Raw genomic sequence first — 17,698 nt, forward strand, 5'->3', positions numbered from 1 at the left:
TTTTAAAAAAAAGAAAAGAAAGGAATTCATCCTTATTGTCCCAAAACAGGTCGTCGTTTCAAAACGACAATGCAGAAAATGCACAAACAAATGGATTTTGTTTTATTTCCTTGTTTGGTTTGTAACATGTTAGAAAATTGGCAAATGTAAATCAGTGTCTTTTAAAGTGAAATTTGTTGTTTGTAAATGTCTTTTTGAGTCAACACAAAAGATAACTAAACCGCTTACGATTGTAGAATGTTTACTCTTGAGAGGCTGAAATTATGAAGATTCGGACAATTTTATGGTTAACAAGGTCTCTTGATAATGAATAGATTAAAAAAAAATGGCTGTTGATTAATTTAATTGATAGTTGTTGATAAATTGTAGCACCAATATTATCGTTCCAAATAAACATTTTACAAATAATTTGATTTAAAAAAAAAAAAAAAAAAAAAAAAAAATGCAACTGCTAAATTTGGCTCCTGATATGTCACTTGAATGTATTTCCTTTCCACCAACATGCCAAAGATGCCAAAAATGGTTTGTTGTGGGGCTATAGGCTGTTCCATTTGTCTTGTCTTCATATCAGTTACATCATTTTGAGAAAAGGTCAGTCATGTTGTGTTGCTTTGCATGGTGCCGTTTATGTCAAGCTGGATGACAAGATGGCGCTCGCGCAGGTCACGGTCCACACTTTGTTTTCGGCTTTTTGGACGATTTTAGGGCGTTTGAGAGGGCAAAAACAAAACAAAGAAAAAAAAAGATAACAAGCGAGTTTCTTTTTTATTTTCTCTCTTTCTTTTTTGGGTGAAAAACACAATAGGTTCACAAAAATCTGCAAAAAAGTGAATATGCAACAGCTAGTCCTGTAGTATTTTTGTTTGTGTGATGATTTGTGAGCTTCATCAGACTGACAAGAAAAATACTTCCTGTTTCACACTTACATGTGTCAAGCACATGTATTGAATGTTGAATTTAAATTGTTCAATTTGTAATCAATTTGGCAGTGGTTGTGCATCACGCCTTTACCGTTTTGAATGTTGTCCGCGCGCCCTGCTTTTGTGATATCACAATTAAAGGTAAAGATGGCAAATGATATTAATTTACAGCCAAAACTTCAATTCTCTAAATAATAAATGTCTAGGAACTGAACCTTGAAAAACAAAAGTCCATTTGCTGCTGAATATTTGTTGTACTATTACATGAAGCACTTCTTTTTAATGATGTAATTTCAGTACACTGCGATGATTGCTCTTAAGAAGACTAAAGTCCCCATAATGTCATAACTCAAATGTAACGATGCACAGATCAACACTGATGTGAATTAAAAATGTATTTGAATTTGAAGAAACTTTGTTCATGTAACATCATTCCATTAGTGCATGTCTAAGGACTGCTGTCGCATTCATTCATAACAACACACAAAAGGTTTGGTGGACTACCAAAATGAAAACAACGCAATGAGGACTTCTTGTCATTTTTTTTTAGTATTTATTTGTCATTGATGGCAACGGAATAAATTAAGGCTTATGAACAAACATCATAAAAAGCACCATAAATAAATGCATTTATATATATTTATAAATATAAAAAAATAAAAAATATATTTTCGTGAGATATAACAGCCACGATCACAAGTAGAATTTCTCGACTGTATGTGTGTGACGCACAAGGTTCCGGGCCTCGTCAAGAGGCGGAGTCACGATGAAACCAGGAAATAAAATAAACGTAAACTCACTTCCACTTTCTTCGTTTGCTCTTAGTCAGTGGAGTGTTGCAAATATCACCATTGTGTTGTGTGCAGAATAATCGTTGCCGTGCCTTTTAGAAAGTGACTCAAAATCCTTCCCATTTCTTTTATATCCATTCTCGCAAACACTTTGCGAATGCAGCACATTCGATTCCGAATCAAAACATAAGACATCAAATCCAAGTCCGATGGTCAATACGGACGTGAAGCTCAGAAATACAACTAAATAGTTGTTCAGTAGTGCAGAGGAAAGCAAAATCTTCACAGAATTTTCTGATTGTGCCACATTCCGTTTTTGTCACTTTTCTGTAAAGCGGGGGTGTCAAACTCATTCATGTCGCGTGCCACATTGTACTTATGGTGTCCCACTGAGGGCGGACACGTATACACAAACTGGTGGATAACTAGGTTTGAAATTAGAAGCCTGAAAATAAAATTATCTGTTCAAGTTTTTTTTTTTTTTTTTATTTTAAGGAGGGATTGGAAATAAAAAAATGGTTGCAACATCTCATACCTCAGTGTTGTTAAAAGTGAAGTCAATTTGCAAGAAACGTGAACTTGACGCGCATGATTTGCTTTCACGGGCCACAAAAAAATGATGTCAAGGGCCAGATCTGGCCCCCCGGACCTTGAGTTTGACATCTGTGTTGGAAAGGAATAAGAGGTGGGATAGATGTGTGTCCATGCTTAGGTTCAGATTTTAATATTTTAATAATTGTGATCGCAGCTGTAATTCCAAAACTGAAGTCAGTCAGACTTGAATGTTCATTTGCTCAGAAGCCAAAACCTCCTTGCTAGGTTTGTGCCATGAGTTCGCTGCTCCTCATGCAGGAGCAAATGACGTGCGTGTTCCCCCACTATGGAACGTCTCAACAGAAAGTGTGGCAGAGGTCGTGTGATTCCCGATCACCATTCGTCTACAAAGCCTCGTTCACCTATCTTTGCCAGCGACGTACAGTGACAGGCGCAGCAATGAAATGCTCTTCCACTAAAGTCAAATGTTTATCTTCCGGTTGCAATAAATCTGTGACTAAAATGAAATGGGATCAGTTCGGTTCCTTGAGGTACAAGTTTAACCATGTTCGTAACTCCAAATATTTTTGGAGTAGCATATTTCTTAAATCGACTTTCGTCGTTGGAACAAATGGAAATGCCATTAATTTGTTCCAGCCTCCCTAAAAAAACAATCGGCACATAATTAAAACAGAAAAAACAATACTTTATAGAAACATGTTAATAACTAGGCCTGCAACTAATGGTGACCTCACAGGTACAAAAATAATAAGTTCCATCCCCAAAACTGGCAGTGCAGAAAATGCAGTATAAATTATGCGTCAATTACTGGTTGGTTTGTTTGTTTCAAAGTAAAAGCAGATGTTTGTAAATGTGTTATTTTGATTTTGATACAACATAAAGGTAATCGGTCCGATTTTGTGGAGAACTACAGAAATCTGAAAATATTTACTGTTGAGAAACGGAAATTCTGAGGATTGGTACAATTTTAAGATAAACAAAGTAGTTGGCGATTAACTTGCTCATTGATTAGTTACCGAATAATTGATTGCACCTCAATAACACAAATAGAATTTAAAAGTGATTCATTTATTATGGATTAATTATTTTTTGGCACCGGATAAAGAATATATGAAAGAGATTATTGCCATATTGTTTGTCGACGTGTTGATGTGCTTTAAGCGTTAGCTAAACACAACCATGTGTTTGTTAGCCTGATGGTGTTTTGCATTGTTAGCATTGAGCTAAACCAGTGCTTCTCAATAGTGGGGCGGGCCCCCCTGGGGGGGGCGCTGTGCGATGCTGAGGGGGGCGCGTGTGACCCTGGGGAGTATGCTTGAATGAATTCATTTATTGATTTTGTTTAGTTTTATTTGCAGCAGCCAATGGTGCAATAAGTCTGTCAAAAATGTTTACATCTTAAACAAGGACATATATATTTTTTTGAGTTTCAGGTAAGTTGATACACTTAAAATCTTTTCTTTTGCAGACTAAGAAACAATGTTAATAAGGTTATTCTTGTAAGTTGAACTATATCTCGTTCCTTTTTTTTTTATTTGTTAACAAGGATACAATGTTATGCAGAGGTGTACCTATAACTATTTTATAGACAAACGCTATTATTTATAGTTGCGGTGGAGAGTGGGTGGTGGGGTGGGGTGGTGGTGGTGGCTGGGGGGGTGTGAATTGTTTTCTTCTTGCTAGTGGGGTCGTAACAGAAAATAATTGAGAAGCACTGAACGCTAAACAGACTGTTGTAAGGCTACATGTTTTTTTTCCATACACAGTGTAACTGTAATCCTCATAGTTTTCTGTTAAGTGTGACAGTACACTTTACAGGTGCAACGATTAATCGACAACACTGGTCAACAAATTTTACTAATTTTTTTGATCAGAGATACAAGTAAACTTTTATAGATTTTTTTTTTTTTTTAACTCATTCCAAATCTGCCCTCATTGATTATTTAACACATCAGGTTTTCATAATAATGATAATAATATTAATAACATAGGTTCACTCGTGTCTCAAGGCACCACTGTATGTACTTCTTGTGCCCATTTCTGACCGGCGGTGTGCTGTGAGTTGTTTTCTGTTGTGGCCTACAGTATGGCTCAGTAAAGGTCGGGAAGCACCGCCGTAGAGGCGTGACTTCACCAAATTCTTCTCTGCCGCGGATCGTCACCTTCGCTCAAAGGGGATGTTGTCATGACCAACACAAATAAAAACCTGAAGACAAACAGACAGCAGCGCTTGGAATCCACTCATTTTCCCTGCTCATTATTGCTGGGCATCCAAACATGCAGACACATGTGGATGAGGAGAGGCCGTGGCACTTTTTTTTTTTTTTTTTTCACCCTCCAGGCAGCACAAAATCAGCCAGGAAACGCGAAACTTCAACCAAATTGTGGCTTCAGTACGTTACAAGCGTTGGACCCCGGCTCGGTGACTGCAGAGGTGCGATGCCGTCTCGGGTGCTTACGTCATCAAGGGGATGTGTGTGCGTCTGTGTGTTGCACAGGTGCTATGTTGGGAAATGGCGCTTAGTCACGTATTGAAGAATGTGGGCCCGTATCCATAACAATGCCGAGTTCTTTCAGATTTGAAGGAGTTAACAAAAACAACTCTGAGAGTTGAAGTATTATGAGAACGGTCACACTTTTTTGAGGGGGAAAAACTGTAATGTACAAGGACATTTTCTTCATGGATTAAAGTGTATTGTTTTGAGATTCAAAAGTCAAAAGATGGTATTTCTTTGTCTTTTTTTTAGACAAAAAGAAGTAGTGATTGAAGGATAGCTGTCATTTTCAAGAACGTCATAATTTGATGAATAAACTCATTTTTATAGAGCATTAACTTGTACTTGTACAACAAATGAAATTGTGCTCTTTCAAGAATACAGTTGTATTTTTCTCTAAGGTAAAGTCAGAGTTTAAGAATAGCCTACAGTAATGTCAAAAATGTTTCATGAAAGTGTTTATCCAATGAGAAAAAAATAATTGTTGATTAATTCTGAATATAATCACTTATTTTAGATAAAACGGTGTAACCTTTTGCACAGTGGTATTTTTTTTTCCAAGGAAAAACGTTATGCCACTAAGAGAATAAAGTATTTCTTTGAGGATAAAATCGTATTTTTTTTACAAAGAACCGTCATAATCCAACAAGAATGAACACTTCTTTTTTAAATGAACTCTATTTAAATACACATACCTTTTTGAGAGTTTAAATCATTTTTTGAGAATAAAATCAGAAATTCCAGAGGAAAAAAAAAGTGGTAATCTGATGACAATAAGATTTTTTTTTTTTAGAATGAAGTCTGAGGAGAAAAATAGGTCAACGTTATTTGGGCAAGTTATTTTATTTTAGTATAATTATATTTATAAAGTTGTAAATAATTTGAGGAAAAACTGGGAATCTTATGAGAATAACTTTTTTTGTATGCATTATCGATACCGAGTTTGAAATGTTATTATCGTGACAAGCCTTATTCTAAATGTACTAATACGCGAAGACAACTCGTAAGCGCTTGAAAAGTTCTCCACTCCTGGCACTTTTTAGCTTCAGAGAACTTTAAAACTTACGATGTTTTATGAATCGATTTCTATCGAAACGGCTTTTTGTTTTGGACACGGGCCCTGATTCGGAAGTGAAACATTTTTCCTGCGGTTTAATGCCTTTAGTAGCTATGAGTAATGACTGTGAGACACGGCATGCCGAGCTCACTTAAGCCCTGTTTGGGCGTGTGTGTGTGAAACTGCACCGGTTTGATGGGAGTGCAGACTACTGTATAAGTGAAGCGGTTGCATGCCTTCAACAAAGGTCAAACAAGAGCAAAATAAGCTCAGTGAAGGCTGCGATTACCCCCAAAATGTGCAGTCAAGAATGTCTTATTATGGAATGTTTACATAGTCTGTATCTTTACTCGCCCGGGTATGTATTGTTGTTTCCTATATTCGGTACGGTTTTCCTGCAGTCGTCAAATGTTACATGAAAGTTCAAACACCACACGTATAACAGACATTGAACACACCGAGAGAGCATTCACTACATGTATTTCTTTTTTAAAAACCAGTAGGCAAAGTAGCCCATCCCGCCGAGAGATCCCATAAGAAAGGAAGCCCCGAAGAAGGACGGCGGCTTCTTTTTGACCATTCGGAAGGCGTTGGGCAGGACCGCCGACAGGAGCGTGGTGTGGATGTCGCCCAGGACCTTGCGGAAAGCGTAGCGTTTTTGCACACGCAGAAAAAAGGACTGCAGGTTGGCCCGACTGCCGTCCTCCCAGTATTTCTTAGAAAGTCCCAAGAACTTGAGCCTGTGCAGCAAGGCTCCCAGGCAGATATCGGCTAGTGTAAAGTCAGGTCCGCATAGCCACAACTCACACTTTTGACCTGCGGAGGGGAAACGACAGTGCTCTACTGTTTGTTGCCTACGTTGGTCACCGGGACGGAGAGGCGTCGTGCTGGCCTACCTCGGTACTCCAGTTTCCTTTTCTCCAGTTCGGCCTCCACTTGATCTAAAACCATCGCTAACTCTCCCAGGATTTTCTTCAGGTAGTTGACATTGTCATGGTCTAAGATCTTTGCCTGCCAAACACAATGCAAAGCAAAAGTCACTTCAAAATAGGCATGGGCCGGTTACCAATTTCAAGGGAACTTTCCATCGGAGGTAGAGCCGTATTTTCTTTCATTTTTATTTTTTTTCCGTTGTCAGTGCAGGCAAAATGGCGCGACCCCTCCCCCTCCTGTTGTTAGTTCGAGCAGTCAACTAATCCCACCGACGTTTCCCCTTGTCGAAAATGTCGGCTCTTTTGAGATTTTTCAAGCGCACGAATGCAAAACGCGCTCACATAGTGAGGTAGCCAAATGAGGCAATACAGAGGTCCCCGCACCTGTAATACTTTACACATTAGGAAGCAAATGTTACGTATTTTACATACATATTGCCATTGTCAATGGTTTAGTTAGTTTAGTACTCATACAGATTTATAAAATATAGATCTTACCTGGATTTTGGTCGATTGTTACCATGGTATGATATTAAACCTAGATACACATGAGAAATGTCAGATTCTGTTGACTCCCACCATCCGCACTGCTATCTAGTCTTGGGGTTATGTTATGTAAAGTCAGTGTTGTTTCAACGCTGTCAAGTCTTCCAGGTCATTGAGTGAAATTCTTGAGTTTATTTCTGCTTGTCTTCGCACACAGGCGGCGTCCTCGTGTCTTGTCTAAAACCTGAACCCTAAAGACACCGTCTTTGCCACTGTATGCCACGTTTCCAAATACACTGTCAAGTGCTTTGCTCTCATATTAGCACATCTAAGAAGACTGCAGAATTTATAGAATTCTTTCTGTAGCTGATATTAACTTCTTAGGATTACACAGGAAAAACAACCAAAAACACAAATCTGTCTGCTAGTCTTTCTGTTTAAAGTAGGGTGACCATACTTTGATATCCAAAAAAGAGGATAGTCGTCCCAGCCTCGAGAAATAATACTCAAACATGCCGTAAATTATAATTCTAATCATTTTAAAGTAAGGCTGCATGATATTGGACATGCAGAATCAGTGTCCTGCTTTGTGGAAGGCATTTCCTCAGAAAGAAGAAAATGATTGCTTGAGTTGTCTTTGGCGTACTTTAGCAAAACAGAACGGCTAGCCTGCTAGCTTACATTTCTGTGTCAAAAAAACACATCCGCGCGGTAATTTCTGGAACACAAATGTCAATAAATTAGCCGGTCCCTCAATGATCATGTTAACTCTGAATTTCCACGTCTATTTTTGAATCAACTTACTTGTTGAAAGGTAAATTACAGGCCTCATTTCTCCATTCGAATCAATTCCAATCCATTCAATGGAAACCATTTTCTATTTGAATCCATATACCTCACATAACATCTTTTTTCAATTAACATTTCACACATTCAAACCACAGCGGTGGAGAAGAAGATCATTCAAAGCCATTGTGCCTGTTTTCTCAATCAGCCTGCCTTGGTCAAATGGCACAGAGGCGTTTGTTTGCTAGTGGTACAGTAGAAGAACGCTTCGGCTTTTGTCACCTGGAAAAACGTGTGGCGTCATGGTGAAAAGGTCAATGAACAAGTAAAAAAAAAAAAAAGATGAATAGTGACATGCGACGCATTAGCTTGGTTAACAGCTACGTATACAATTAGAAATCGATTTTGTAATATCTGAGATGGGAGTTGAATAAATTACAACTGTCTCTGACAACAACAAAAAAAAAAAGATTTGGAGTAATTCTGTCAAAAATGAAACAAGCAGGTATTTGACTGACAAAAACAAAAGGTAGATGTGCATACAGTATAGAAATGCAAGCCTTCATGCACAGAACTGACCATGAGCTTCTTTTGCTTGGACAGGTATGGTTCTGTCAGTTGGGGCTCCTCGTGGTCTAACTTCATCAGTTCCGTCGCTGCGTTGACCAAATGCCCTGCAGTCACAAACGCACGACATGCAAATACTGGGGGTGGCTTGATCTCGTCATGCCTCATCATGACCATGTGCAAGGCACTGGTACTGATCTGTGGGCCATCTGGTTCGTATGGGAAAACTGAGCAAAAACAATATTTGATTGCTTTATTTTTTTTTAAAAATCAGAGGCTTCGGCCTGTGCCTCAAACGGCTGCGATAAGCTAAACCTGCAAGCTAGTAAAAATGAGTAAGGAACAAACGTCTTTGGAGAGCTTTTTCGGAAAGGGGAAAAGGCCAAATAATGAGACAAAACCTCCTCCCCCCACCCCAACTAAACTTATCAACTCACAATGTACACTGTAAAAAGAGTTGGGTTAAAAATAACACAATTTTGGGTCAAAAATGGACCAACCCACTAATTGGGTCAATTTGACGCACCTTTTGTACAAAACAGTGTTTTGTACATGTCGACATGTCAAAACGCTGTTTTGTACAAAACAGCCCAATGTTTTGTGTTGTTTTGTACAAAACTACCCATTTTCCGAGTTGTTTTCTACAAAAACAACCCAGAACGTTGGTTCAAATTGACCCGAGTAGTGGATTGGTCCATTTTTGACCCAAAATTGTGTTATTTTTAACCAACTGTTTTTAGAGTGTACATCAATAATCATGCCCAAACATAATAAATAAACCTATGTTCTGTCGATGTAAAAAAAATAAAATAAAATAATAGAAATAGGCCTACTTCACTTTTTCACTCTTTTTTCAAATTTCCAGTGTCAATCAAAATAGTGTGCCACCATCTAGTGGTCGACAGTGGAATTATACCCAAAATAAACGGGTGGCAGAATGAGGCAGAGTTATAAACCGTACAAAAAAATCTGCAAACTGGCAGGGAACTGTGATGGCATAAATAAATAATATCACTGTGTCAACTGCACATAAGTAACACACTTAAGGTATCATTGTCTCCCATTACCCCAAGATGGGACTGGCCAGCTGAAGAGAAACAAGCGCAGGGCTCCCAATATTTCCAACAACTACATGTAGCATAACAGTGACTTGTAATTTTGAGAATCAGCCCAAATTCCCCATGTTTATTTCACATAAAGAGTACTGCAAACCTTCCAGAAATTCCCCAGAACATGTCTACCCGAAAAGGGACACATCATCATCCCTGCGTGATGCAGCGAGGTGGCTTGACTTACGACGTATTTCGGCAGTGGCGTACTTTGGGATCATAGAGTCGGTGGTGAGCTCCGGATGGAGGATGCAGCCGTGCGTGTACGCGTCCATGGGGAGGCCGTCCAGCAGCTGGCGGTACTGCTGCACTCGCCCGTGAACCGGCGAGTCTGCTGCGGGAATCAGCTGAGCCACCGAGTCTGCGGGTGAGAAATCAATACTGTACAACACCGGGGAAGTCACGTACCAGCTGATGTGGGGTGAGAGGCGGGTACACCCGGGGCTGACCACTTGTCAGTCACAAGACTGATGCATTAAATCAACATGCACAAACTGTTCATTTTCTATTTGATAATGTTATTATTACAGATGCAATTATTACAACTATTTTTAGAACCCGGGTCAACAACAAATTTTAATCAGAGATGGCTTTGTGTCCATAGAAGTATTTTTTTAGGCTTATTTTCCCAAAAATGTTTTTGAGATATTTTCATGTTTTGTTTTTAAGTTTGACCCATAAAAGCTTGTACAATATGGATTTTACATGCAACGCAATTGATCGCTATGACGGGCAGAAAAAAATATTCCACCTGTTGCTCAATCTAACCTTTTCTTAGGAAATGTATTTACTACGTTACATATTATAGTATTGTTCTTATGTTATCATTATTATTATTATTATTATTATGATAACCTGCTGAGCTAGAGAAAAACAAGTGCAGATTCTGAATCAGCAAAAAAAATCTTGAAAAGTTGACTTGCATCTCTAAGAATCATCTAAGAAATTTTTTTTTTTAAATGTGTTGACCAGTGTAATTGATTATTCGTTTAGAGACTTTGTTCAACTTCAAATTGTCCAAATCCTCTGATTTCAGGCTGTCAGCAGTAAATAAACATTGTTCGTTTTTTTTGTCGTCCTCCATGAAAGCAGAGCGATTATCTTTACCCATCCATCCGTTATCCGAACCGCTTATCCGAACCGCTTATCCGAACCGCTTATCCTCACGACGGTCGCAGGTGTGCTGGATAATCAAAATAAGACATTTTGCAATCATCCGCTTTTTTCTTTGATCAGTACTTTTGCCCATTTTCTGACACGTTGCGGACCAAAGCAGTAACTGAATCATGAATGAATGCTTGTGCATTTTCGCCACTGTTAACATTTTTTAACGTGCTGTTTTTGAATAAAGGCATGAAAAAAAAAAAAAAAAATCAAGTCAAGTAGCCGGCCGCCTGCTGCTGTTGACGGAATTCAAATCCACGCAAGTGCTCGAGATCGACATGTCTTCCTTCTGGAAAAAAAGCTGAGACATCTGACCTCACGCGCCATTTTAAGAAAGGAAAGATTGTTATGAATGTTTTCAAACGAATACATCTCTGGTCAGTGCTGTTGTTGTGAGCTAAGTGACTTTTCATGCGTGGCTGCAAACTAAATGAAGACAAGGGACTTGTGCGGTTATCGGCCATCTTTGCTGGTCTGAGGCTCCCGGAAGATTACGTAATAGCATAACGGCTGAATGGACAATCATATAAGCCAGGCCACCCCCACACACCGTAACATAAAAGATATGAGGCTCCAGTGTGTACATGCATACAATTTATTTACACAGTTATCCATTCTATATCTTCTATCTCTACCGATTGTCCTCATTTGTGTTGCGACTCGCGGGCGAGCTGCAGCCTATCCCGACAGACTTCAGGAGAACGGCAGGCTACTTATGGACAAACGACCATATCCATAATCGATTCTAGAATACTGTAGGAAAGTCTATTTAATTAAGGAGTTCAATTTAAAAAGTGATAATCAAACCGTATATTGGAAATATTTCATATAATAAGGTAGATGTGTATATAAATGGAAAGATGATATTTCTTTATTTCTGCTCATTGTAATGATAACGGCTTACTGTCTCATAAAATTTGAATATGTGAAAAAGGCACTCGTGGCACACAAAGAATCACTGAATTGAATGTTCGTACAGCTCAGTTGTATTGAACTTTCGAGTGCAATACAGTTGCATTTCAAATCTTTAAATCTTCATGTTTTCAAACATTTATTTCGGGAAGGCTCCTCAGCCTGTTAATAGTTTTGTACCGGTGATTCAGACTCAGTCGTCTACACAATCACGGGGAACACTGCTGACATGACGGTTAGAAGGCAATACACAAAACGTCAGTGCTCAAGATGGCTGTTCGTGGAGTGCAGGATCCAAACACCTTCAAAAGTAGATAAGTGGGAGAAAAAAAAGATGCGTTCGAAACAGGGATAACTGCAGCCCTGAAAAAACTGTGAAGCAAATCTTCATCAGAAATTTGGGGTAACTACACAAGGACGGGACTGAGGTTGGCGTCAGTATCAGATATTGATTTGCTCTTTTTGTCTCTTTTTGTCTTAAGTGGTAATAAACCACTTTTATTACATACATGCATTTCATGCCACTTAGATCTGATTAGTGGTTATGTTTAGTTTTAGGATTATAAGGGTGTCTTGGAAACATCTCTCCCCTGTAGCCAGAATGTTTGAGGGACCCTGCCATAGTCACTGGATGACTTCTTCTTCTGACTGGATCATTTTCCGGCAGTTTAAACTTCCTTGCAAACTCACAAAACCATTCACAGTCTCTTCCATCTTGCCGTGCAAAAATCTTACCTCCCACAAAGTTGGTCTCCAAGTAGTCTATAATCTGATTGTAGTCACTGATGATGTTGTCGCCATGGAGGAAGACGGGCACCTCCTCTCCCAGGTTGAGCCTCATGAACCACGGCTCCTTGTGCTCCTGCAACGGCAGGCTGACGTCCCTCTCCTCACAAACCAGGCCCTTCTCGTTGATCACCAGGCGGACCTGCAACATCAGATATTGGAGCTGACCAAAGCGCGCTTCACATCCGTGGTTGAAGGCTGCTGTGATATCGCCAAAGCGAGAAAAGATGGTGAACGGAATTTGAAACGCAAAAATTATAATGATCTCCAACTTGAGCGACGTGAAACATCAATAATGATGTTCGGGTTGGTATTGAGTGAAAAGTCTTGTTTATTTTCAACAGGAAATAAACCAAATAATTTTAAAAGTCAAGAAACCAATTAGTGAGACCTGACCCAGCCAATATAATTTTTTTTTTTCCAGAAGAAGGCTGCTGATTAATGTCATTTCCATTCAATTCAATGGGGAAAGATTTTAGAAGCAAATGTTTTGAGTGGTCACAGAGCAAATTAAACGTGTCCCTCAAGGCACCACTTTATTACGTGCCCAAGAAAATCTGGCTAGCTTCAGCGGCAAAGGTAGAGTCAACAAAGTGTATTAATATGAAACTATACACAGACAGTATTTACAGATAAAAGCCGGAAATTCAATCTGGGACAAATTCTGAAATGTCAGAGAAAAAGAATTGTTGACGTCTCCACAGCAAGCTGGCATGTTTTCACTGCCTGTTGTTTTGCCCCCTGTAGTGAAATCTGGATATCATTGCTTCTTTCCTTTTTCACATGGAAATAAAAAATGAAAACGCAACTGTTTTTTTGAGGCCTTGTTTTTTATTTCATTTTTTATCAAATCCACAACACCCAAAAATGCCTAATTTTCATATTTAAATTTTAGGCTCGGATCAAACGTACTAAATGGAAAAACAGGCTACAGAACCGAATTTGATTTTAACATTAGATTAGATTAGAGCTGTATGAGCTTGTTAGCTGCCTGATCAATTAACAAAATAATCACTTACTTTTTCATTTTTGGAGTTTTTATTGCTAATTGCAAATGAACCGAACGAATGACTGAACCAAAGGAGGATTTTGTCCGATTTCTCACAAAGCTGCCACTTTTGCAACAACATTTTGTTATGTAATCGTGTTAGTCACTCGTCATTGAGCCAAGTGGCTCAGCTGCTCAGGAGGCGCAGAATAAGCCTTCACTTTTTTTTAATTATTATTTCTTCATGAAAAAATGTCGCATTCCTGAGTGCCAGCGCATATTGTAGAGGCAAACGCATAAATTCAAGTTTGAATGACTGAATGCGTGTAGGACATATCGGAGCGATAGTGATGTCACTTTGCCGAGAATATTTACATTTTACAATACCAACAAAAGGTTTGTGGAATCGTGATGCAGTTCCCTTTGCAGGAAACTTTCAGCGTAACTTATTGAAGGTGATCTTAACATGCTCCCTCGGGTACTGTTGCACTGATCTATACACTCAACCAGGGGCGGAGCCATGGGTGGGCCTGGGTGGGTAAAAGCCCACCCAGATTGACAGGATGCCCACCCAGTGAGATTCATGAAAAAATATCTAATTTTTTGTAAATTATGATGAAATTATTTTTGAGTTGGTGTTTTTTTATTGTATTGAATATTAAGAATGGCATAACCGTGGTTGTCTAAGGCAGAGCTGAACTTCATATTATTCAGTTTGTCATTTTATTTGGATTATACGATATGTCGGGACAGGAGGATTGTGCTCAGTGAGAGTAATATTCAGGTGTACCCTGATTTTTCCAGGCCCACCCATTAGCCACGTCCTGGCTCCGCCCCTGCACTCAACCGTGCCTTTACACCTCCTGGATGTCAATATGTCCTTTTTAAATTCTCATGCTGAGCCCAACGCACACTCGTAACTGATCCATCCACGTCTGACCGGAGGAGATGGAAGCCAATGAATTAAAGTGAGAAACTTAATTATATAAAATGTGTATGTGAACAACGTGTGTGAAGCCTAGAGTTGGGCAATATGCTGGCGTAAATCAACCATCAAACCTGTCTTCAAATGTGTTGAATGTTAATCGTCAGACAAATTTGAAATATGTGCAAAATTATCAACTGAAGAAGTAGCACTAACTCCCTTAGGTACAAAACGTTACTTTATTATAATCACACTAAAATGGCTGTAAATGTACTGTTACATGGTTCCACATGCTCCTAAAAACTTTCACAAATTGTTTGGAAAATTTGATATATTGCCCACATAAAGTTATTTCACAGTACAGACTGATGATGTGATATTACATTTTATCAAGGCACACAGTTGGGGGAAAAAAAGAGTGCTAAAAGTTTTCACTGTCTTGTCAGATCTGTGACGTTTATCACCATCCCACTGTCTGTTTGTGGCCACCCAGCCATGAAAATATCCCTGAAAGAGAAGGTCATCAATGGAGGAGCCATTTTGGCTTATCATCAGTTTAAAAAAACAAATATTTAGCTGCAGTCCACCAGAAAGAAAAAAAAGAAGCACTGAGGAGCCAAATTGAGAAAGTGGCATATGTTGCCATCATATTTGACGCAGAAGCTGAGAGGAAATGTGTGCTAGTATCCTTTTTCAAGAAAGAATATACACATTTGTAAACTAACTTTTCAAACATCTTTTGTAAAAATCCACTTAAACTATGTAGAAAAAGTTTGCTTGATTGTAAACAAATGAGGTTTTGAGAAAAAAAAAAATCGCAACTTATGAAAATTGCCCGCGAAATCAGCCATTTTAGACCACAACAACCAAAAAAAAGGCCCGCGAAATCCTGGACGGACTGATTTGCCGTAATTGCTCAGTGTCCTTTGCAAAGCTCTTCTGGTTATTTTAAAGACAGGATCATGAATGGAATCACACCGCAAGCATGAGCTGATTTAGTACAGTTTGGAATGGACTCGACAGAGACAGAGACACACAGAGAGTATCGGTATCAATGCTGGTAATGTACATCTGTCCTCATTCTTGTACCAATACGATACAAAAAATGTTCTGAATTGAACTCTTAGTGTCCACTCATGATATAGCTGAATAAGATGACCTGGCAGAGATTACATAGCTCCAACTTTTTCTGTTAGTCACTTTGAAAACTTGCTTTTATGTGAGGCCAGAGACTTTGCCTGCAGTCATGTGACTGCCTGTCTCCGTTTGATTGGTCAAATGAATTAAAACCTAGTATTAGTTCTGCTGGATTGGTGAAATACAGTCACACGTGTAAATCTCTCTGACGGACTTGAACAAATAGATCACACAAGCAAAAATATATGGCCACAAGTAAAAGTAGGAAGCAGAATGTAGCTCGTTTAAAGTAAAAGGAGTAAAAGTACTGTTTCTTTCTAAAAATACACAAGTAAAAGTAAAAAGCATTTTACATCAAAACTTCTCTGACAAGTGCAATTTATCAACAAAATTACACAAGTAAATGTAATGTGGTACTATATAGCCACCTTTGATTACGCCTGGTATATTTAAATAAATGAAAAACAGTAACATAGTATTTGTACTTTGTCTCATCCCACCACTGTAATTTGCATATGCATTGCACGCAATTTGTAGTCGCCCCGTCACCAGCATGACAACCCAGACTTGTGAAAACGGAACTGTTTGCACTCAGCACTCACGTGTGCCAGTACTCTTGCAACACACAACACACAAGTGCAAATCAAGGCCTATCTATCTATCTATGCACTCGTGTCGTGTGCATGTGGACGTTTGTGAAGAGGATACAGCTGCAGAGGTGGGTGGGGGCTTGTTTTGCACGTCATGCGATTCAATTATTCAGCCTGTCATCTGTCAGAGCGACTCACGAGTCAAATGGAAAGGTGGAGGAGGAGGAGGAGGATGGTGATGATGGTGATGATGCGTGCGTTGCTATACGGTCAATATTGACCACGCGTCGAGGAAATGAGCACCTTGCTGCAGCGCCTCTGTCAAAAAAAAAAAAAAACGGAAGCTGCGCGGAGCTGCAGACACATTTTGCGTGCACATGCAACAGAAGAGAGAGAGAGAGCCAAGAGAGTAAAAAACAAACACACAGACAGAGACGGTAGCATAGCACCAAGCAAGCGATAGGTTCCTCCATTTTTTTGCTACCTTACCTTCTGGGAGGCAAAAGACTGCGTCCAGTGGTACAAAACCAGCCTGTCTTTGTTGAGCGCTTTGGGCTCGGCCGTGCAGGGGTCGTCGCACTCGTCCCCGTCTGTCATTTTGCCCTCCTCGCCCATCGCCGAGATGGGCCACCAGCCACACTTGGTGGGGGTAACATGGTTGGAAGACGCCATGACAGAGCGTTTTGAGCGTGCGGAGGAAAGGAGCGACCGGAGGAGGGAGCGATGGGCGGGCGGGGGGGTTGCATCGCGAGAGTATTGGGGAGGGGGGGGTAGCACAGAGCATCACCGCCCGTGCGGCATGCGGACGGACAGCCGGAGAGAGAGACAATTCAAAAAGAAACATTTCAAAAGGGGATTCGAGTTGCAGTATACCCCTAAAAATAAAACAAACAAACAAAAAACACGTTGTGTCAGACAAGGGTAGTACATTAGAAAATAAATGAAAATAGATCTCCATAGCCCTATCCTCAAATTAGATTTTTAGGAAAAGACCACGACTAAGGAAAAACAACATATCAGAGACAAACCAAATTATATAATGGTTTGTTATTGTATGACTGATTTTGAGCCCAGTACAGCACTTTCTATGCAACAATGATTGTTTTAAAGTGCTCTTTCAATAAAGTTCAGTTGAGTAGTTTTTCTTTAAAACAACCAAAAAATGCTAAAATAAATGATTTTTCAAAAATGTTGGCGACTACTGAATTACTGTCACTCAATATCATTTGCACAGTTCAGTTGTCACTTGATATTGCGAAGTGACTGTACATTTTTATGTCTGCCCCAAATGTGTATTTTGTGTTAGTGTTTGTTTTAACCAGCGGTCCATCTGACCGCGGACCGGTACGGCTGCCCGTCAATGACGGACGCCCGTTTTGCTGACGTTAGACAATTGACGGGAAACTGAAAGATGATGTTCTATGGAGGCCTACTAGTTGAGACAAGGCATTCTGATTAATATTGCGTTTGTGGAATATGAGTTAAGCAGCAAAATCCA

At 39.4% G+C, this 17,698-nt stretch overlaps 1 protein-coding gene across 1 annotated transcript; it reads right to left on the reverse strand.

Moving 5' to 3' along the window:
• Nucleotides 1-6,281: 6,281 nt before the first annotated feature.
• gdap1l1 (ganglioside induced differentiation associated protein 1-like 1) lies at nucleotides 6,282-16,913 on the reverse strand. Its single transcript, XM_086031462.1, has 6 exons — nucleotides 16,690-16,913; nucleotides 12,510-12,702; nucleotides 9,886-10,059; nucleotides 8,602-8,696; nucleotides 6,715-6,829; nucleotides 6,282-6,634 (listed from the first exon to the last, which is right to left on the reverse strand). The coding sequence occupies exons 1-6, from the start codon at nucleotides 16,870-16,872 to the stop codon at nucleotides 6,291-6,293; spliced, it is 1,104 nt and encodes a 367-aa protein (XP_085887588.1). The 5' UTR covers nucleotides 16,873-16,913; the 3' UTR covers nucleotides 6,282-6,290.
• Nucleotides 16,914-17,698: the final 785 nt, after the last annotated feature.

This window comes from Filicampus tigris, chromosome 1, assembly GCF_054856515.1.
Source record: "Filicampus tigris isolate MCC_2025a chromosome 1, RoL_Ftig_1.0, whole genome shotgun sequence".
Taxonomy (NCBI): domain Eukaryota; kingdom Metazoa; phylum Chordata; class Actinopteri; order Syngnathiformes; family Syngnathidae; genus Filicampus; species Filicampus tigris.

Coding starts and splice junctions, on each gene's coding strand:
- gdap1l1 (XM_086031462.1), bottom strand. CDS start 16,872: ATGGCGTCTTCCAACCATGTTACCCCCACCAAGTGTGGCTGGTGGCCC. Junction 10,060..12,509: donor GGAGACCAACTTTGTGGGAG/GTAAGATTTTTG, acceptor TCTCACCCGCAG/ACTCGGTGGCTCAGCTGATT. Junction 8,697..9,885: donor CGCCACTGCCGAAATACGTC/GTAAGTCAAGCC, acceptor TTGTGACTGCAG/GGCATTTGGTCAACGCAGCG.